At 40.7% G+C, this 23,884-nt stretch overlaps 1 protein-coding gene and 1 long non-coding RNA gene across 2 annotated transcripts; both read left to right on the top strand.

The window, feature by feature from the left end:
• The first annotated feature begins 17 nt into the window (after window positions 1-17).
• On the top strand, window positions 18-5,184 carry LOC116219291. The gene is made up of 3 exons (XR_004163134.2): window positions 18-1,415; window positions 3,440-3,630; window positions 4,583-5,184. It is a non-coding gene; the product is annotated as an uncharacterized LOC116219291 (long non-coding RNA).
• Window positions 5,185-7,432: 2,248 nt separating this feature from the next.
• Window positions 7,433-23,505, top strand: LOC105906195 (NACHT, LRR and PYD domains-containing protein 12-like). Its single transcript, XM_031562360.2, is given in 11 exon segments — window positions 7,433-7,873; window positions 10,212-10,336; window positions 12,448-14,536; window positions 14,650-14,823; window positions 15,027-15,188; window positions 15,290-15,305; window positions 15,307-15,464; window positions 15,889-16,056; window positions 18,333-18,488; window positions 19,124-19,170; window positions 22,773-23,505. Coding segments are annotated over 11 exon segments (3,750 nt in total). The 5' UTR covers window positions 7,433-7,808; the 3' UTR covers window positions 23,363-23,505.
• Window positions 23,506-23,884: the final 379 nt, after the last annotated feature.

Raw genomic sequence — 23,884 nt, 5'->3', positions numbered from 1 at the left:
AAAAGAAGTGTGTGTGTGTGTGTGTGTGTATGTGTGTGTGTGTGTGTGTGTCTTCCACATTCCCCAGATGTGTATTCTACCAATGAAAGTATGGTGATCAGACTCATCAATTGTCATAATTGACCTGACAGATGTCGCGTTCACATGCTTTAGTGATATACCTGTTCACTCATCGCCACCCAGGGGCCAGTGTAGGAACATACAGTAGGCGAAGGCTGTTGTTTCAAAATCTCTGTGTGTGTGTGTGTGAGAGTGTGTGTGTGTGTGCCGTTGTTACCAATTGCTTGTGATATAATGAACAGATTAGGTATTTTTGACTAGACTGTTCATGTTTTTTATTTGTTTCCCCTTTTTAATTGCAATGACTTTTATTGCCCTGAGTTCAAATGACCTTATGTCAAGTGTTAACTGCACTATGTCATGACCTTATGTCAAGTGTTAACTGCACTATGTCATGACCTTATGTCAAGTGTTAACTGCACTATGTCATGACCTTATGTCAAGTGTTAACTGCACTATGTCATGACGTTATGTCAAGTGTTGACTGCACTATGTCATGACCTTATGTCAAGTGTTGACTGCACTATGTATGTAGTTTAGTGTTTAGACGGCTGATTTGAACATGCCTGTGTGTTCACTTTGAGCGTGTTCTCTAAAAAGACCTTTTGAATTGGAGAGCTGCTGTTGCTAAGGTTCATGTAGCATCACGTAGTTTGAGGCTCATCAGTATTTGCCTTACACTGTTCCTGTATTTGGTTTGCTGTGATCTACTCAGGTGTCTGGTTTGATGCATTTGTGTGCCTCTTCTTGATGCATATTACTGGTTTTGTATTTTATGGACATGCAGAATGTAAGATGTAATCTATGTTCTTTATTTTTGTATTTTCATACTTATTTCTCTAAAACAGTGAAAATACTGTGGTATGTTTTCTCCCAATACATAAGGGGTATGTACAAGCTCAGGTCTTATGGAAAGCTGTCTTGTGTTACATCACTTCGTTGGCATTTGTCAGCGCTGTAAGGCTGTCTAATTTGAGAATTACATTTTACAATAAACAAATAAATAAAAGCAATAAGACACGTGTCTCTGATTTGCTGGTAGGGGGACCGATCTTTTAGTATCCGTTTGACACGGGGGCGGGAAGTACAGGTGTTTGGGCGTGCCTGCGTGCCTGCGTGCCTGCGTGTGCGTAGGTGTGCATCGGTCTTTCATACATTTACCAAACATTACACTCTCCTCTTCTACTGAGAGGACAAAGTCCTGCTCCAGATTACAGATTAACCACAACCTCGACTACATCTGTGTGTGCAGACGTGGCAGTGCGCAGATCTCTAGGAGCGGGCAGACCTCTTGAAAAATTAGCTTTTCTCGTCTTCGTCTTCACTGATCCCACCATACGCAGATCTTCAAGCAGGTAATTGTATCATCATGGCACACGAGGAAAAAAAAACGATGTCAACGTTTGTGGCTTTTGTGATGAAGTAATGTACTGAAAAAAAGACTGTCATTTAGGCTTTCTGCTACCAGAGCCTTATACATATTTAAACATCGGGAAAATGTTCTACTTACTGGGTAGGTTAGTTCAGTTAAGCAAAATGTAAGAACTTTTCCAGCACAGCATAGTCAAAATTGTCAAAGCACAAACAAACTCTTCAGCTTTTACCAGTGCCAACTGTGCTGTTGGTGCGGTGTGCAAAGGCAAGTCTGTTTTGGTGCTGTGTGCAAAGGCAAGTCTGTTCTGGTGATGTGTGCAAAGGCAAGTCTATGGCTGGTTAGCTTTAAAAAAAATAAAAAAATCTGTCCTTAAGGGAAAAAAAGGTTTTCATATTGGCACATGTGACGGCCGGGGTGCGGCTGCACATGATAGACACCGTTCTGCCCCGTAATTATGACCGCTAGCACAAACAAACACATATGAACTTGTATACAAATGCATGCATACACATACAGACTGCTATACCATGCACACACCGGTTTGAAGAAACTTTTACAAAGGAGTCTATGACACTACTCTTGCTTTAAATCATTTATTTTAGTGAACCAAGTTGGTGCACAAACTTGGTGTCATTGAATATTTGATAGAATGGAATACCGACTTGGGATTATGTCGTGTCATTGTCTAGCTTCTGGAACTGGTGAAACATTTATTTGGTTTCCATGGTAATTAGACTGGTGGTGATTCCCTGTAATGACTGTAGGGACAATAGAAATGGTCTTCTGTAAGTTCTTCTGTCTTTTGTTGCATGCCTGGGAGTATGGTTCATTACATACGTAGTTATCTCTTTGATCCGTGTTTAGCATACTGAGGAATATAATATTTGTGTTTCAGGGTCTGTAATGTGATATGTGTATTAATTGATCTTTGTGTGTATACACCTTTACTTGTAAATGGTGCTGGCCACCTTTCTATAAATGTTCACTTGTTCTGTCTGGTGAGGTTAGTTCTTTGTCAGGTATGAGAATGTATGTGGACCTTGAGGCTGCTGAATTCTGTTCTCTGTTGAATTAGAGGCTTAGGAGGGTTTTTTTGGGGGGAGATTTTGAATCTGGATTTTTTTTCTTTATTTGTATTAATATCTTTTTTTGTATTGGATTTTTATTTGGGTTTCCTAATCTGCATTTTTGTGTTGGAATTATGGTTTGCTTGATCATTGTCAAGCTTTAATAAACTCGTACGACTGAGCTTTTGGCCACACCAATCTATAGACGGTAATGCGGCACTCGTCCATCACAGCACAAATAGCTGTAGTGGTTTTCTTTTTTCTTTTTTTTCAAAATCCAAGGGAAAACTTTGAGCCAGAAATTCAGACCTTGGACTATTGGATTTTTTCCCCTTGTTTTACGTTTCATTCAGTGTGTGGACATTAATCTGGTCGTCTAGGTTGGAGCGTTTAAAATAAATAAAGATTAGAGATGACTGATAACAGTTGGAGGGCTGAGATTTTGTGCGTGCGTGTGTGCGTGCGTGTGGCGTAGGAGATGTTTCTTGTAGCCATGAGTCACTAAGCTGTATTCAACCGCTGAGAAATGTTTGAATCCTTTCGGTAAAGAATATGATTGGTGGATTCAAATAAAGAATTTAAATGTGTGTGTGTGTGTGTGGTTGTCTCTCTTCCACAGATGTCTATTCTATCAATGAAAGGATGGTGATCAGACTCATCAATAGTCATAATTAACCTGACAAATATCATAATTATTCACTTTATTGCAGGCCAGGGCACAGTTAAGGCCGTTATTAGCAATTGCTTTGATGATGCATTCCCGGTGCTGTGGGTAAAGTGCCTTGTTCTCTCAACCATTCTGAGTTTGTCTGAACTTGATTGATCACCACACATCTAATAGGCATCTAAATAATGTAAACTCCAGAGCAACTCTGATGATATCCTGCTTATCGGGATAATAATGCATGCCATAATCTGTGCATGTATTCATCCCTAGATATCAGACCGCACCAATCCTGAGGTTGATTTCTCTGGAAAACCACCAATGGAGCCTGACACTGAAACACATCTGTCCACTGAGAGAGGAGTGGAGGGTGCCAGTCAAAAACCACTCCCTGCTCCACCCAGCTGTGTGTCCATGAAGACAGACAAATCCTTAAAGGAAGAGGCTATCCACTCTGAACCTGGGTGAGAGACTACATATTATTTTCACAAAGTAGCATATCACCATCGAATATGTAAAGTATTTGAGAGACTACATACATTATATTTCCACATGTATAAGTATTTAATAAGTATTTATTATTATATGGCAACGACAGTACGAGCGTTTTGATTGGCTAATGGGTAGTCATGCCAGCCGCATATTGCCCTTCTCGCCGGTCTGATACGGATCCTTATTGCCCTCTGACATCATCTTCAAAATTAGCGATATTGATAGACATCAACAGCCATGAAGAGATTCAGAAGCAGCAAAAATTTGTTATTGAAAGTGATGATGAAGACTAGAAACTATAGTTTGAATATCTTGTGTTGTTACTTTACTGTAAATTAAAGCCATTTCAGCTGAGCCGTGTTGTCCGGTTTCTATTGATCATTGTAACTTGAAGTTAGCAAGTAATTGGTTGCTACGCAACACCTGAAACACATTGTGTTGTGAGAAGACTTGAGAGCTGAACAAAACAACATGTTTTCTATTAACAATTACCATTTCTTTTAATTTGCAAAATGAAAGGAGCGAAAAATGCCATATAAAGCCTCAGTCTGATATTTCCCGAAATTATACTTACTGAAGTAACATATCACCACTGAATATGTATCAGTATTTAATACTTACTGAAGTAACATATCACCACTGAATATGTATTAGTATTTGAGAGGCTACATTATATTTACACATGTATAAGTATTTAATACTTACTGAAGTAACATATCACCACTGAATATGCATTAGTATTAAATACTATAATTACTTATCACTGAATCTATGCAAAAACATAATCAACATTTCCTTACTCCATAATCACTAAAGCATTGCCATTTGACCATGTACATTCACTACACTGGGCATGTGTCACACAACATATAAGAAGCCATTAGTATCTCATTGTTTTCATTGATTCATGTTCCTTCTTTTCAGGATGATGTCAGGCAGACCACCATCTCCAGTGCCCAGCTGTGTGTCCATGAAGAGCGATCACTCCACTGGAGGCCGTCCAAACATGAGAGAAGACCATGTCCCCTCTGGTCCAAGGTCAGAGACTCATTTTAGTGCTGTCCTGTAACTTCAACTTCTACCACTGTGACACATGACATATTAGAAGCCATTAGTCTCATTTTGTTTTCTTAAGAGCTGATTCCCAAGAGGTGTTTATGTTCCTTCTTTTCAGGCTGAAGTCAGGTAGACCACCATCTCCAGTGCCCAGCGGTGTGTCCATGAAGAGTGATCACTCCACTGGGGACCGTCCAAACATGAGAGAAGACCATGTCCCCTCTGTTCCAAGGTCAGTGACTCATTTTAGTGGCTATTGCTGGATAATCCAGTCACACTGTTCTCCCACCTTTCAGCTTTTTATTTGTGCACACAGTGTACCCTGAAACCACCACTAGGCAACCACTTGCTTTCAAATATCAACAGGCATTGGGTTAACTATCTCCTACATGAATTAAGTTACTACAGTTATGTGCTCAGATACCTGTTTGAAAGTAAGCCCCCCTTTCAATTTCATATTGCCCATGCACAAATATGTAAAAAAAAAGATGACAAAAATTCTCTCTCTCTCTGTCTTCGTCCATCATCACTATGTCTGAATGTTAGATAAATTATATTAAGATGTGAATATTAATGAGACAGAGACCAGCAATCAGAATGTCAGCGCTTTATCTTTTGCAAAAGAGGGAGAGTGTCACAACCAAATATCATAAACAAACTCCAAAGAAAAGCTGGGCACAGCCAGCCTTTATGTGAGTATAAAAAACATGTTTCATGAGCAGACAAGGGGTGTTATTTTCCCATCCCATCGCTACAGAAGTTACAGCAGTGATCTCAGAACATGTCCTTGAAAGAAGAACGGTATGCATGACTATCAGTAAAAAACAGGTGGTTTGCCTCAGCAAGAGAGTAGGCCTCAGCAAACAGGATAAGCAAGCAGATTCAAATACAATAACAATGGGCCTCATTCTCGAACGCAGTTAAGAAGAATTTAAGAGGAATTTAAGAGGAATTTCTTCTGAATTGGATTTAGGACAACATTTGGCATTCATGAAAGTTTTCTCATCTGGGATTTGCTCTGAACTTCAGAAGACTTTCCGAACTCGAAATAGCAGTCGTAACTCGGCCAGAGTTTTCTCAAATGCGATTCCTTAAAAAACCACAAGATGGCCAACGGGGCCGTTGGCCATCTTGTGGTTTTTTGAGGAATCGCATTTAAGAAAACTCTCCGTGTTAATGAATTTGTGAGAAATCGTTGGTGATTGCGTTCACATCAACTCTACAGATCCTCGGATTAAAGTATCATTAACAATTACGTTTCACATGTAGGCCTATAGTCATGATTCTACGAGGCACCGTGATGTCATAAAATAAATAAAAGGACTACACCGGAATGCTGCGCTCGTCTAGTGAGCGTCGTTTGGCACTGCCGTCTGTGCAAGTACGGCAATCCAGAATTTTGAAGTAGTTCCACGTTGGTGGAACGAACTGCCTAGCACTACCAGAGCAGGCGCGTCCCTCTCTACCTTTAAGAAGCTTTTGAAGACCCAACTCTTCAGAGAGCACCTCCCTTCCTAACTGGCACTTCGACTAGTGCTTAACTTGCACTTATAGCAGTTACATTCCTGCACTTCATTTTTATTTCCTATTTCGTTTTTCTATTTCTTATGTAAAGTAGTATTTATTGTTACACTAGGTCTCTATTGCTCGTAGCTTGACTGTTCTATCCCTTGTACGTTGCTTTGGACAAAAGTGTCTGCTAAATGACTAAATGTAATGTACACGAACACTGCAAATGTAAGTGAATAAATAAATAAGCACTAAACTCAATCACGTTGATATAGCTATAGTGGAATAGAATGGACACATCTACATCCTGCAACAGTCCATCTCTGCACCGTTCAAGTCATAGACATATATAGTTGAAGTTAGATCTGCGTTTACTCGACGGTGATCGCTTTCCACTTTGACATGACTCGTTTACGAGTTGCTTTCGTGTAGATTCGGTCGATTCCGACTGCACACGTCACTACGGTTGCGTGCCCTTATAAGGAGCTGGCAGGGCGTGTATGTATGCAAATTCAGGAGCACGAGAACGCGCTTTCAATTTAAGAAAACTCTTCCGGGGGAGCACAGCCCAGAAAACTTCTGCTGCGTAGGACCACATTTTCAAGCGTGCATGAATTTGGCGGATGTCTTTTGCTTACGTTGTTTTTCCGAAGCCCGTAAGAAACATTTCAGAAGAAACTTCAGAAAATGTTCGAGAATGAGGGCCAATGTCCTCATTAAATGTCTCTATCACTGAATGGCTTCCTTTCACCACTAGATGTAGCTACTGTTCTACATACTGCCACCTGTTTTACCGGAGAGGGAGTGTAGCAAGAACACAACACACAGAGACTGAACAGCCTGGTTATGTAGGTCTAATGTTAACAAACGTTAAGAAATATGAGATTCACACAAAAAAAATGACTAGCGGACAGCCAGAAAGAAAGCTACAATACTGGAGAAAACTGGGAAAGAGGGTTGACATATATACATATATATATATGACATACAGTATATATATAATAACAGAACACATGTCCATCCCTGACCAAAGATGGACAGTTCACTTCAATTGGTCCCCGGGCGCTACAAGCTGCCCACTGCTCCTGGGGGGTCCTTGAGGAAGGATGGTCCCAGATGGGAAAAAGCAGAAAATAAATTCACCACGACCTCAGGCCTACCTGCGTGTGTGTGTGTGTGTGTGTGTGTCCTGTGTCGCCTCCATATATGCACGTGTGTGTTCCAGTGTGTCGTGTGTGCCATTATAAACCTGACAAAGGTCTTAATTATTAGTATATACAGTAAGTATTGGGACAAAGCCTGTGGTTAAATACAAAGCTCCAAAGATTGCACCTCAAAACCTATGGAAACACTCATTCCATCTTCAGCAACAGACTGTGAAGCTTCAAACTCTAATTTCTCAAATGTACTTGCAGATTCACTTGAAATAGACCTCAAATTCTCCAGCCTATTTCAGCATAGTTAGACATACTTATGATTTTGAGATCCTTTATTTCAGTGTGATGTGGTGATTAAGGTCAGGTTGTTCCTTCTTTTCAGATTGAAGTCAGACAGACCACCATCTCCAGTGCCCAGCGGTGTGTCCATGAAGAGCGATCACTCCACTGGAGGCCGTCCAAACATGAGAGGACATGTCCCCTCTGATCCAAGGTCAGAGACTAATTTCATTGTCTAATGATGGTTGATGACATGGGTAATGCTAAACTATAGAACATAAAGGAACAATTATTCATGAAACATACACAAAACATAGTGCTGCAGTATATTACTGTAAAATGTCCATGCACAAATAACTAAGGTAATATGTGGAAAAATGTTATCTGAAACAATTGCAGAGTTAATGGCATTTGAGTTTTCTAAACTGACTAAAAATGTATCCTGTTCCCAGGACATGATAGAGGAATGAGAGCATTTGGCCAAAATGCTAAATTTAGAGATCAGCCTTCCCGATTTTTTCATGATTCTAGTTTGCAGTTTTTGCCACGCTGTCTCCAGATGGTGAACTCTTTATCACACTACAGAAGTCATGACTGAGCCCTGTGAGATTGCCACTCAAAACTCGGATAATTGGGATAATTGGGATAATTGGGATCATTTGGGATAAGGCCTGTGGGTAAATGATCAGGTACAATCAGTGCACACCAGAAGCTCCGGAATGATCTAAAATAGCCATCAGATGGAGGGTACTAAAAGAAAAAACTTATTTTGCCCCCTGGCATACACTTAATGCCCCTTGTGGAAGAAAAAGGAACAACCAGTGTGTAGTGGCAAAAGAAGAGGTGGGTAAATAATGAGATCAAGGTACGGCGAAGCATGAAACTTTGTTTACTAATAGCCTAAAACTGATACACAGACATAGTCTTGGTCTGCCGCACAGTGCAAACATGGCAGTCTGACACTCAGCAGTCTAATGGGTTTGTAGTTATTATTCTGTGCTATTGGGAGTGAAAAACATGAGACTTGAGAAATGTTGAAAACATCCTGGTCCAAGACCCAGAGTACAGAGAGAGTGTCTAAAGCTAGCGAAGTTATACCACATCCATTGATTGTCACAAACCGGAATAAACTCTTCTAAAACGGGCATATGGTTTCTATTCAATGAGATAGATCAATAGCTGATAGCTAGGGATAGGCATGAGTAGCGCTACTCTGTTTGGACATCAGTATTCGTTCAATGAATAGAGTAATTGCGTTTGTAAATTGAGTCAATTTAGAGCCGAACTTGCCGTTTCTGTCGTATATTTCTGTCACACTGTCACAGCCGTGACATGTCACTCCTCTGGACTGATAGCATTTGAATGATATGATACACATTAGCGTGTGTTAGCATCAGCTTGGGATCACTTCACCAGCTGTGTCTCAAATACTCGCTGCCTTGATAACCCAGCTGCGCAGAGAGCCTACACAGAGTATGAATGTGCAATTACTTTAAATGTCCATCCCTACTAGTAGCCGTTAGCTAACTTTAGCTGAAGCTCATTGCTTACCTGTTCAGGAGAAAATTTGCCAATTTGACATCCTTCATAAAATCCTTCAGGGCTCTTAGCTGTCTCCATCTTTCAAATGCTTCTCCAATATTTATCAGCATTTTACTACGTGTCTGGTCATGTAACTTTTTAGAAGGATGCTGAGGCGGGCAGGTAGATTCAAATGTTATCTCTGTTGGTCCAGTTCATTTGCTTACCTTCATGGCGGTCGCGCGCTGTGTTTGCATTCTTATCTGGCAACCCAAGGTGTCAAAATTGTACTGGATAAATGGGCAGGGGTGGAATCACACTGGCCAAAACACAAACAGACGTTCTGCTTCGGAACAGAAATTTTAAAAGGAACATACTGGCTGTAGCATTGTTGTCGGAGAAGCCAGTATTTCAGTTTAGCATGTTTCCTTAATCTCTGATGTCATGTTCATGTTATGATTCAGTACAGTTCATTCATTACATATTGTCCCTTTAAAATGTACTTTCATCAAAGAATCACCCATTTGCAACAATTACAAACTTAACAAAATGACAGTGTGACAGGTGCTTCCCTAAACAGGTCTTGCACAATTTGGAGCAGCGCTCTGGGCCATTGTCCTGTTGTAAGATGAAAGTGACTCTATACCAAATTGGCTTCTTTCTAGATAAGACTCATGCTTTGTGGGCATCACCATTATGCTACCAGTGAAACTGAAACTGAAACCAAAGAGTATGAACAACACTGGGTCCTCCCACTCTTCTTTCTACCCTGCATAGTACTGTTCTCTCTGACTATTTGGTGTTGACCATAATCACATCCACAGGTGCTGAGGTTCCATATACACCAGTAGCCCATAGAAGGCTAGTTTTGTATTGTTTTCTAAAGATGAACTAACCTTTTTTTTTACATAATTCAGGATTCATAATGTGCCATTGAAACCTATGGGAGATGCAAGAGATATGCTAAATGTAACCTGCTTGTGTTTACAAAGGAATGTGCCCTACATACTTGTTATTTTGATGTTCTACAGTGGGTTCACACAAACTCAGAGTCCACACGAAAACACAACGTCCAGTGGTAGTGAGCAGTTGAGCATTCCAAATCCAGTCCGCCAACAACTCCATTCTCAGCCGTTCGGCATGACAAGTGGGTCTGGTAATGAAAATGTTCCTTTCCTTTGTGTACACTATGAACAGACTAGGCTGTCATGAAATTGAAGTCTGAAATTGAAAATGGTGGTGGAAAAAGTTGAAGGCCGTGCAATGTAGTACTAGTGAAAAATTTGATGACTAGAATATTTATTATTTAATATTATATTCATCCTTGTCTCTCCTCGTTACTATGGTGGTTTTACAAGCATGCTTTCAGTAAACATTCTCAGCTGGTCGGCATGACAAGTGAGTCCGGAAGGGGCTTGGTTTTTCCTGATGGATAATCTAGGGGAGGAATTTAAACTAGTTATCTTTCCCTCAGAAGTCTCTCATGATTGCATTCCAAGTTCTGTTGGATGACATGGAAAACATTTACAAATTTAGCCTTTGAACCTTCTGACACAGATAAATATAATGTGCAATTGCTGAGGAGAAAAACTGACAGAAATTTGATATCAAAATGGATCAGTACAAATTTTCTCAACTTTTAATACAGACAAGTCTGGATCGAATAGTGTGTGCTCTATAAAGACGTATTAATTACTTTAATGCAAGCAGCTGAGTGGACTGAATAATGGTCAGAGAATCCATGCTATCAGATAATCTTACCTGAGCAGGTAGGATGGGGGACTAAGCACTAAGCCTTGAGGTGCTTGATATTTCATGTGAGATACAACTCGGGTTAGCAGTGCACTTTACCACATCCACTGCGTAGGTTTCGCTAGTTAGAGCTAACAAGCTAATACGGTCTACATCGAGGAGATGAGATTCAAGTATTTGTTAATTTGTTCAACCATACATTTGTTACAAGTATTGTGACCGCTTAAGGAGGATGGGGAGTTGCCAAACGTATAACATGCCAGGCAATAGACAGAGCTAGCAGAGAAACCATGGCACACACTGGAAGACAATTAGGAGCAGCTAGCCAGCTACTTAGTGGGGAATGACAGAGAATAGATAGAGAATTCAGTTAGGGAGGTATTCCCAGAGTCGATGTTGTGAACGCAGTCACTAAGATACTTGAGTTCAGAAGCAGTTAGCAGCGGTCCGAGGCTAGAATGCATGGCAGGTAGCAGCAACTCTGTCAAACAGGAAATTACATCTGTGATCTACTCCTGACTCTCCACCACCACCACACCTATAACCCTAACTGTGTCACCACCACACTTATAACCCTAACTGTCTCACCACCACACTAATAACCCTAACTGTCTCACCACCACACCTATAACCCTAACTGTCTCACTAACACACTTATAACCCTAACTGTCTCACTTATAACCCTAACTGTCTCACTTATAACCCTAACTGTCTCACCACCACACCTATAACCCTAACTGTGTCACCACCACACTTATAACCCTAACTGTCTCACCACCACACCTATAACCCTAACTGTCTCACCACCACACCTATAACCCTAACTGTCTCACCACCACACCTATAACCCTAACTGTCTCACTAACACACTTATAACCCTTACTGTCTCACTAACACACTTATAACCCTAACTGTCTCACCACCACACTTATAACCCTAACTGTCTCACCACCACACTTATAAACCTAACTGTCTCACTAACACACTTATAAACCTAACTGTCTCACTAACACACTTATAAACCTAACTGTCTCACTAACACACTTATAACCCTAACTGTCTCACTAACACACTTATAACGCTAACTGTCTCACTAACACACTTATAAACCTAACTGTCTCACTAACACACTTATAAACCTAACTGTCTCACTAACACACTTATAACCCTAACTGTCTCACTAACACACTTATAACCCTAACTGTCTCACTAACACACTTATAACGCTAACTGTGTCACCACCACACTTATAACCCTAACTGTCTCACCACCACACCTATAACCCTAACTGTCTCACCACCACACCTATAACCCTAACTGTCTCACTACCACACCTATAACCCTAACTGTCTCACTAACACACCTATAACCCTAACTGTCTCACCACCACACTTATAACGCTAACTGTCTCACCACCACACCTATAACCCTAACTGTCTCACCACCACACTTATAACCCTTACTGTCTCACCACCACACCTATAACCCTGTCTCACTAACTCTTTTGTTCCACAGAGGATGAAGACCTGTTGAATGCCATTAAGAGTCATAAAGCTGCAATGAAAAGGAGGTTTGATGGAGTAAATGAAGGTCATGTTGAAGCAAAAGAAAAAGTCTTATTCAACAAAATATACACAGAGCTCTACATCACAGAAGGACAGAGTGAAGATGTAAACCGGGAACATGAGGTTCAGCAGTTGGCAAAGTCACATCAAAGACAGAGCCATGACACTCCAATCAGTGTCAATGACATATTTAAATCCTCAGATGGACAAAGACGCCACATCAAAACTGTCATGACTAAAGGTATTGCTGGGATTGGGAAAACGGTGTCTGTGCAGAAATTCATTCTCGACTGGGCTGATGGAAAGGCCAATCAAGATATAGACTTCATATTTGTGCTTCCCTTTCGAGAACTAAACTTGGTGCAACATACAAAGTATTCATTCCACATGGTTTTGGAAGCTTTCTATCCTGAGCTGGAAGACCCACATATGTATGAGAATTGTACGGTTTTGTTCATCTTAGATGGTTTGGATGAAAGCAGACTCGAAGTTGATTTCTCATCTGATGACGAAGAACCATTTGACGTGTCCACAAAAGCACCAGTGGGCAAGTTGATTGAAAACCTCATTTGGGGGAAACTTCTACCTTCTGCTCTTGTATGGATCACTTCACGTCCAGCCGTGGCAGGTCAGATTCCGGCAAAGTACATCAACCAGATGACCGAGATAAGAGGCTTCAATGACGAACAGAAAGAAGAGTACTTCAAGAAGAAAATCCCAGATCCCGACCAAGCGAGGAGTATCATCACACACATTAGGACATCAAAAAGTCTCTTCATCATGTGTCATATACCACTTTTCTGCTGGATCACAGCCACTGTGCTTCAAGACTTACTTCTTCGTGGCGTTGAGGAAATTCCTAAAACAATGACTGAAATGTTCTCCCATTTCCTGCTCATACTTACAAACTTTCAGCGCCAGAAATACCCTCCAGAAAGTCAGGGCACACAATGGGACCCTCAAGATATCATTGTGAAATTGGCTAAACTTGCATTTACCCAGCTAATGAAAGGCAATATTTTGTTCTATGAGAAAGACCTGGAAGAGTGTGGCATTAAGGTCAGAGAGGCTTCTGTGTACTCAGGAATATGCACAGATATTTTTAAAGAGGAACTGGTCATCAACCAGAAAAAAATATACTGTTTTGTGCATCTGAGCATTCAGGAGTTCTTGGCCGCTTATTTTGTGTTTCACTCATTTGTAAATCAAGAGGAATTTGAAAGTGAGGATGAAGAATCATCTCACGATGAAGAAAACTCTGAGGAAGAGGAAACACAAGAGGACGAGGATTCTGAAGACGAGGAAGACTCTGACGATATCGATACCCATTGGGCCTTTTTCTTTGGGTTCATGTTTGAGGATGATTCGAGTGATGAAGGGTCTGAAAATGAGGACATGTCTGGTGTTGAGGACAAAGCATCTGAGGACAAAGCATCTGAGGATGAAGAGCCACCCGAGGATGAAGATACGTCTGAGGATGAAGCTACATCTGAGGATGAGTACGAAGATACATCTGAGGATGAGGACGTATCTGAGGATGAAGATGAAGTCGTAGGAAACCTAGACCAACCTTTCAAAGCGGGAAAGTTGAATCACCTGCTGAAGAGGGCAGTGAAAGAATCCATGCTTTGTAAAAACGGAAAACTTGACCTTTTCCTTCGCTTTCTTTTGGGCATTTCTCTGGAATCCAACCAGAAACTTCTAGAAGGCCTCCTGGGACAGACCGTGTGTAGCTCAGAGAGCATTGAAAAGACAATCCAGTACATCAAGAAGACTTTAAGCAAACAACACAGATCCACCAAGAGATGCCTTAATCTTTTGCTCTGCCTGCTTGAATTAAAAGACAGCTCACTTCAAAAAGACATGGAACAGTATATGAGATCGGGACAAAAACTCTCACCTGAACAATGCTCCACACTTGCCTATATTCTGCTGGCATCAGAGGACATACAGGATGAGTTCGACCTGAATAAGTACAACACAACTCTGGAGGGCAATAACAGACTTGTCACTGCAGTGAGAGGATGCAGAAAAGCTAAGTAAGGGGCCACCAAACTCAGAATCTTTTCAAAGCTACACACGTGTGTGTGTGTGTGTGTGTGTGTTTGCATATTGTATATTGTTAACCATGTAATTGTTTTCTGAATTACAGACTCTCTGGCTGTTTGCTTTCATCTGATGGATTTGAGAGTGTGACCTTTGCACTTCAGTCAAAAAACTCATACTTGAGAGAGCTGGACTTAAGTTATATTAATTTGAAATATTTTGACTTTTGTAATTTGTTTCGAGCGCTATACCACAGAGACTGCAAAGTGGAGACACTGAGGTTAGTGATGTTTGAGGAACAGTACATTTTTGTATGTCTCTCTGTGAGGTGTACTTCACTGTATTCGATCCAGGGATTGATGTGAATGAGGCAGATTTGTCCATGAAGAATGTTGACATATCATCAACTGAGAACTGGCAAGGTCTATACTTTCTTACTGCTTTTTCATCATTTGTCAAATGTGCCTGCCCCATATGTTGCAGACTCGTCAGCAGCTGTTTCACAGCTGACTCCTGTGTGCCATTAGCTGTTTACAAACCTTCATGCGTGAGGGATCTTGACCTCAGCTGTAATGACCTGGACTCTGGAATGAAGACTCTGTCTAAGTGGTTGACACACATAAACTGCAAACTGGAGATACTGAGGTTGACCTTCATTCTGCTTTTCATCCACTATTATTATTTTGAAAAAAGAAATGTTCAAAAGCTTAAACACTCACCTGGCACATTCATGCTTGTCTTTGCAGACTAGCTAGCTGTTCGTCTCACCAGCAGATCATATAAGACTATCAAATCTACTCTCCAGTCAGAGAACTCGATCCTAAAAGAGCTGGACTTAAGTTTCAATGACCTTCTGGATTCAGGAGTTATGATGCTGTCTGATGGATTGGACCACCCAAATTGCAAACTAAAAACACTGAGGTTAGTAACATAGAAAGTATGGAAACCAAAAGAGCTAGCTCCTTCAGTAAGGAATGCTTTTTTTTACAAGGAATTAGTGAAGTATCTTTTTCCTTAAATTCAATGGGGCTTCAACTTGTTTGTGTGCTGTTTGTCTGTGTACAAAGTGCAAAAAATATTTGCACATCAAAAAATGAAACTGTTACATGATGTGCATCATGCTATTATGTAGATACTCCCACTGTCTTTGACTTATTTGTCTCATAACCATTGTCATCAACAAAATATGGTATTACACACATTATTATTATTATTATTATTTGTAGTTGTTGTTATTGTAATTGTTTTTTTGTTGCTCTTTGATGGACATGACACAATGTTCATTTTTAAGTATTTAAATTGGTACAAATGAGTGTATGTCTGTTGCCTCTTGCTTTGATTGCAGACTCGTGAGCTGTAACATCACAGGAGAATCATGTGGAAGGTTTGCATCAGTTCTTCAGTCAAGGCACTCTCAGCTGAGGGTTTTGGACCTCTCCAATAATGACCTGAAGGATTTTGGAGTGAAGTTGTTGTCAGTAGCTTTAGGACACTGCAAACTTGAAACACTGAGGTATTTTTTTATTATAATGTTTGGCCCACATTGACTTACTGTAGTGCTGTAGGATCACCATGCTTAATGTTGTATTCCCCCTAAAAAAGTTAAAAGGAACCAAACAGGTTAGTGTTAAGGAAACAGTATACAGCCAACTGTTCTAATGTTTGTGTTAAGGTTTTTGCTTGCCTTTTAGGTAGTTCGCGCAGCAGTTGTAGACCAAAACTCAAAGCCCCATTATGTGAGATTTGCTATATTTTGCTACTGACTCCCCTAAAGTCACTTTTACTAGGGTGACCAGACGTCGGATATTTGTGTTTCTCTGGGTCTTTCACAAACTAGTTATTACGTCCTTACAAGTTTTGGAAAGGGTATCTCCCTTACGTTCCACCTTCTTGCGCGAGCTCTGACTGTAGAGAGAACTGTCATTGGTCAACCACCTTCCCAGTGTTGCCAGATATGATAATTATCCTCCAAATACAATCATTTTGAGTCTTTGATACGATACGCCATTTCCAATCTGGCAACACTGAGCACCTTGCTGCCTCCACTAGTTGCATCGTATTTCTATGCGCATTTTCTCTATGCGAATATTTAATCCTAGTTGGAAACGCATGCGATGCGCATTAACGTCCCCAATGCGCATAGAAATTCGATTCGCCAGAGGGAGGTGGTTTAACTAGCTATTCGAAATTAGTTAATGCGCTCAACGTAGATGGAAACAGTTTATTTGAGCGATTCGCGTCATTTGTGTTTATGTTTATGTTCGGAGTTGGACTGTAGACTACGTCCTGTTGCAGTGAGAGACAAGCGTGCTGCTGGCTGCCCCGAATGTGAAGTTCCTACTGCTTCTCAGACTGCCAGCTAATACACCACACCTCATGCAGCATATGCAGTTGCTGTTATATACTAGTATAATATATCTATGGTTTCTGTGTGTTGTTTCCCCTCATTGCCCATGGACACCTAGTTTATTGTAGGTTAACCGATAAACTTGATTTACGTGCAAACTTTAAAGGGATATTGTTTAACTGTAGCCCACCTTTATTATTAGGCTATCATTATTATTATTATTATTATTACTACTACTATCATATCAAATTAAACAAATGGTTCAAAAACCTTTAGCCTACCTGAGAATTCAGGAGGAGGCGAACACAGCATCGTGCGCGCTACCTGGTGTTCCAACACAGAGATCTCTAAATATCAATTAATCATCAACAAGGGCTTGAAGAGTTGTCAGCAATCTCTTGGGCCTCGCCAAGGTCGGGTAACTTTATGTTGTTTGGCTTGTTCACGGATGGCAAAGCATACTGCATACACACATCTATGGCCAGTAGTCTTGCTTACGCCAAAAGTTTCTCCCACAACACGGTATTCTGCGCATGTTTGCGAGTTTATAAAGCGCTATAGCAATGCGCTCGTCTGTGGGGACAGGCTTTCGGCAGCAAACACTTGCAGGCGACACAGCAGGGCCTATCAGTTGGCACAATTCTTTGAATCCTGACCTGGTTAGCCTGAAGTTTTCGACCCACAGCTGATCAGTGAAGTGGGCCTTCACCAAATTAAAAAACTCCCTAGACCGCGCTCGTTCCCAGATGTACAGGTTTGTGTGGGTATGGAATTCGCTGCTATCTGAGAGCGTAAAATATGTAAAATCATTCTACGCCTTCTCCTTCTAGCAGCTATTAAAGTAAATAGCTCAATAGCTACAGCATTGATGATTCTGACTGCGGAGAGGAGGGCTTACATTATAGCCTACACAAAACTCTTCCTCCAAATTAGACTAAGGACTTAAGTGATTAGAAACGGTCGCTGATGCGCATTTGGTTTGTGCGAATCACTGTGAATGCGCATAGCTAATGCGAACGAGCTGAATGGAAACCCACCTCTCACATTAGAGATAATTACATCGCTTTATCGTGGCTAGACAGGATATATGTTTTCAAGCGTCATTTTAACCTTTTAAAATCTTAAGACTGTCTTGCCACATCTTACAACCATTGTGATGTTGCATTAAACAATCTTGCAGACTGCTTTCTCTGACCATTGTGATGTTCTTTGCATTAAACATGTTTGCATTTGCATTAAATGATGAAATACTCTTTGTTCCTTTTCTGGAATAGTTGATGCTCGTTTCATAACCGATGGTTTATGAGAAGTGTCTTAGTGTGGTCCCTATAGTTGTCATCCCAAGGAAAAAAAAAAAAAACATTTTTACTCACCCTCTCTCTCTCTCCCTCTCAATCTCTCTCTCTCCATTTCTCATTCTCTCCTCCTCTCCTTCCTTGTAGGCTCTCTGGGTGTTGCATATCAGATGAAGGCTGTGAGGCTCTGGCCTCGGCGCTCACTTCACCCTCCTGCACACTGAAGGAGCTGGATCTGTCCTACAACCATTCAGGAGACAAAAGCATGGACCTACTCAAAAAGTACAAACTGAAAAGACTCAGGTAAGGTGTACTTGATTTCAAAACTGTACCTTTAATTCAAACCCTGGTTTTGATATTGGAGTCACTGACTGTCACATGTGTGTTTGTGTAGACAGACTCCATTTACATACACAAAGTAATATAATTATATTTGTATTGTTTCTCCTTACATTGTGGAAACTATTTGGGGAATTTGGGGAATTTGGAACCACTTGGGAACACATTTAGTTAAAGAGTTGAATCTAGAATCTTCAAGTGGACAAGTCGTTCAAGTTCTCATTGCTGCCTAGGTTTAAATGATCCTACCCTCTTAATAATCATGTTTGTTATACATGTATGCACACAAATATTTTAATGAAACATTAACAGTGTCCAGTACAGTGAAAATAATTCATCTCTGAAAAATTATTTCGGTAATCTAGAAAGAAAAATTATGAAATGCGTTGATGACATTTGATAGTTACGTTCCAAATCAAAGGCAGATGTAAATTAAAGATTGTAAACACATTTTCAGTGTGGATGGGTTAAACTTTGAGAAATGTCAGAATTGTACTGAACTGTAGGGACTATTTACCATTTTATAATGCATATATGAATAGCATTTAGGCTCTCCATGTCTGTCTTTAAATGTTTTATATTTTATATTGTTCCTGTAGCTTTGCCTATAATGGACCAGACATGCTGAAAACTGGCCCACAGAAATGTAAGAAGACCATAAAATGTGTCCTCTTCTGTTTATTCACTAGGTGCTGGTGTGCGTGTGCGTGTGCGTGTGCGTGTGCGTGTGTGCGTGTGTGTGCGTGTGTGTCTGTACTATGGCCTCCACCTGTCTGTCTATCTGTGTGTGTGTGAGTCCTGTTTGGGGTTATCTTTCTAATTCGTATACCATGGCCGCCACTGAAATCGGTTTACTTTTTATATAAGAGGAGGGGCCATGAAGCACTTGAGAGCAGAAACATTGGCCAGTGGGATCCATAACAATCTTGGGTGTGGGCATCATAGCCATAGGCGGAGATCCCGGGGGGGACGTGTCCCCTCCTACCATAAAGTTGTCCCCCCCAACAATCATTGGAAACAAAACAATTTTTTTTGAAAAATATAGTAATATGAAATAAATGCATGACGACACAAGCGGTGCTAATTATAAACGTAAAACAATGTGTTTTTTTAAGTGTTGAAAAATCATGATCCCCCTATTCCTCAAAGTGGTTTGGTTCACATGCTGTTTCCAACGGGCGGGTAATCTGTAAATTCTCGCCGAAAATGTAAGCTTGTTATCCACCATATCTAGTTTTAAATGTTATGCATATCCCTCCATTGCAGTATGAAGGCCCTTTTGATGGCTTCTAGGCGAAATCAGGTTATTTTGTCTCCAAAAGTTGTCTAGAGCCTCTTGGGATATCATTTTGACAGCTGCCATTGTAAACTCTAGTCAGCTCTGATAACTTGTCCGAGTTAGGAACAGTAAATATTGGTGGTGGGGCTTATTGATAGGTCAAATTGAACTTTTTTAGAACTTATTTTGAGCATCAAGTTCTCTTGAACTTTGGACATTATTTGTCTGTGAGTAGATATTTTGAGTTAGTACATTTAATGCCGGTTAGAGGATTTAAAAAATGACTTCGAATTTCTGTTTGTAAATTTGTATTGTTTGTTATTGAGAATTCGGTATTTAGCAGCTGAGTTATGCTAGCTCTCCTGAAAGCAATTTTTTCATGTCCCCCCCCCCCCCCCCCCCCGGAATTACTCTCCGAAATGTTACCATGTATTGTCCCCCCCTACAATGAAATGGGATCTCCGCCCCTGATCATAGCTAGTCTAACCTGAAGACATGATTAGGGTTGCAAAATTCCGGGAATATTCAAAGTTGGAATTAACGGGAATAAACTGGAAATTTGGGGGTAATTTATACAAACTGTATTTACCTTGTCATATATGACAATATATGACAATTCCCAGTGTCCTGTAGTGGACAGCGCAGGGTTGAAATTCAATTCATTGTTTTAACCAAGATCATGCAGCAAGATCTAAGATTGCTAACGTTAGCCACTTGCCAGCTAGACAATTTTGTTCCTGTGGACTATAAATACAGTCACCTGTTTGCATTGTCAATCGATAATGGATACAGCGTACTTTCTCGGACAAGAGGACTTCAGACTTTCATCATGTCGGGTTGGGAGAAAAATTAATTAATCCATTGATTTTGTCCATTTGGTTTATAATAGCTAGCTACATCCTTTGCAAAGAAACACAGCGTGTGCTGCATTCCATACATCTTTAAAATAGAGTTTTGAATGAGGTTTTTATTGCTCACCCCTTTAATTTGCAGTAATTACTTGTGTTTCCGATAAGTCGCCTAAATCACGCTTTTTTGATGGACCCCAACAGCTGCCAGTAATCGAGGTGATGGTGTACTTTTGTGTGGGCATAAATACATCCTACTCTCACTGCTGTAAAAAGTTAACCAACTGTATACAAATAAACTTGGTATTAAAATGAACATGGCTTCAGTGTAACAAGTAATCAATATGCTAGGTTTACGTTTCTGGCAGACAATGGGCCTCATTCTCGAACACAGTTGAGAAGAATTTAAGAAGGAATTTCTTCTAAACTCCACTTCCGGTGGATTTACGAACAAATTTGGCATTCATGAAAGTTTTCTCATCTGGGATTTGTTCTGAACTTCAGAAGACTTTCAGAACGTGTAAAAAATGAGTTTTGTCAAATGCGATTCCTCAAAAAACCACAAGATGCCCCACTGGGCGGCTCCGTGTTAGAAGTGTTTAGGGCTGAATTTGTGAGAAATCGTTGGTGATTGCGTTCACATCAACTCTACAGACATCCTCGGATTATAATAATAATAAATACGAGAATATTTATATCATTAACAATTACGTTTCACATTTATAGTCATGTGCGGCAGTGGTACAGGAGGTAGAGAAGTCGTTTAGTAATCAGAAGGTTGCTAGTTCGATTCCCTGTCGAAGCGTCCTTGAGCAAGACACTGAATCCCTAATTGCTCCTGATGTGCAGTGTGCCATCAATGTAAATGTAAAAATGTGTATACATCCTTGTAAGTCGCTTTGGATAAAAGCGTCTGCTAAATGTGTAAATGTAAATGATTCTACGAGGCATCGTGATGTCCTAAAATAAATAAAAGGACTACACAAACACTGCAAATGTAAGTGAATAAATAAGCATTTAACTCAATCGCGTTGATACTGCCATTGTGGAATAGAATGGATACATCTACATCCTGCAACAGTACCTCCACCTCTGCACCAGTGAAGTTAGTTCTGTGTTTACTCGACCGGTGCTCGCTTTCCGCTTTGACATGACTCGCTTTCGAGTTGTCTTCGCGTGGATTCGGTCGATTCCGACTGCACACGTCACAACGGTTGCGTGCCCTTATAAGGAGCTGTTGGGGCATGTATGTATGCAAATTCAGGTGCACGAGAACACGCTTTCAATTTAAGAAACCTCTTCCGGGGGAGCACAGCTCAGAACACTTCTGCTGCGCAAGAACACATTTTTAGGCGTCCATGAATCTGGCAGAAATGTTTTTCTTACGTTGGTTTTCCGAAGTCTGTAAGAAACATTTCAGAAGAAACTTCCGAAAATGTTTTGAGAATGCGGCCCAATGTTCCCAACTAGTTGCATCCAGGGTCCAGCTGATCTAGGCTTGCATAGTGTTGTTTTCAACTACATTTAAACTCCCTGTTATAGGCTTTGCCAAAAAAATTGTCAAAATATCCAAAATTCCAGAGCTTAAATTCCCATGGAAAGTTTTCCGGAAATGTACCAGAAATTATTCTTAGCTACCCTGGGTGTGGGCATCATAGCTAGTCTTACCTGATGACATGCTCCATATATACCCTGGGCATCATAGCTAGTCTTACCTGATGACGTGCTCCATAGATACCCTGGGCATCATAGCTAGTCTAACCTGATGACATGATCCGAAACTACCTTGGGCATCATAGCTAGTCTACACCCACTTTGCTGTTGGCTTTGCTTTGTAAAAAAGACTAGGATATTACCACATCTCCAGTGGTGGAGGAAGTACTGAAGTTTAGTAAAAGTATAGTATAGATAATAGCTAAAAAATTTAATGGAGTAAAAGTAAAAAGTATGCACTATTATTTTTACTTAAGTAAAGTACAGATACGTAAAAATTGACTTAAGTACAGTAACGAAGTAAAAATACTTCGTTACATTCCACCACTGCTCATCTCTCTGTTTAGTGTAGAAAAGACTATGATATTTTCTCATCTCTGTCTGTTTTCTGCTCTTGTCATGTTTCAGACGCCCGTGAACTCACGCTGGACCCAAACACAGCCCACGTTGGTCTCTCTCTTTCTGAAGGAAACAGAAAGGTGACAGCAGCGAGGAAGAAGATGCCGTACCCTGAACACCCAGAGAGATTTCAGCATGTTCCTCAAGTGTTGTGCACAGATGGCCTGTGTGGACGCTGTTATTGGGAAGTTAATTGGAGTGATTGTAATACAATTGAGGATGTTCGTGGAGCTATAGGTGTGGCATATAAATGCTTACAAAGGAAAGGGATATCTACAAGCACCATGCTTGGACTTAACGACATGTCCTGGAGCCTGTGTATAGGTTATATTGGTGATGATGGTGATGGTGATGGTGATGGTGGTATGGATGGTTTTAACATCTTCGGTTCAAAGGTAGTTTCTCCCAAGTCTATCCGCTCCAAAAGGCTGGGGGTGTACCTGGACTGGCCAGCAGGCACATTGTCCTTCTTCAGTATCTTCCCTGATAAACGCACCCACCTGCACACAATCTACGCAACCTTCACTGATCCTGTCTATCCTGGGTTTATGTTTCTGATGCCAGACTTCAGTTTAACACTCACAAAGAAAGAGGCCTAGTCCTTCTTAACTAGGTGGCAAAGAAAGAGACCTAGTCCTTCTTAACTAGGTGGCAAAGAAAGAGACCTAGTCCTTCTTAACTAGGTGGCAAAGAAAGAGACCTAGTCCTTCTTAACTAGGTGGCAAAGAAAGATACCTAGTCCTTCTTAACTAGGTGGCAAAGAAAGAGATCTAGTCCTTCTTAACTAGGTGGCAAAGAAAGAGACCTAGTCCTTCTTAACTAGGTGGCAAAGAAAGAGACCTAGTCCTTCTTAACTAGGTGGCAAAGAAAGAGACCTAGTCCTACTTAACTAGGTGGCAAAGAAAGAGACCTAGTCCTACTTAACTAGGTGGCAAAGAAAGAGACCTAGTCCTTCTTAACTAGGTGGCAAAGAAAGAGACCTAGTCCTTCTTAACTAGGTGGCAAAGAAAGAGACCTAGTCCTACTTAACTAGGTGGCAAAGAAAGAGACCTAGTCCTTCTTAACTAGGTGGCAAAGAAAGAGACCTAGTCCTTCTTAACTAGGTGGCAAAGAAAGAGACC

Source organism: Clupea harengus, chromosome 24 (genome assembly GCF_900700415.2).
Source record: "Clupea harengus chromosome 24, Ch_v2.0.2, whole genome shotgun sequence".
Taxonomy (NCBI): domain Eukaryota; kingdom Metazoa; phylum Chordata; class Actinopteri; order Clupeiformes; family Clupeidae; genus Clupea; species Clupea harengus.
The sequence above is the reverse complement of the archived record's forward strand: the minus strand, read 5'-3'. Positions and strand labels throughout refer to the sequence as shown.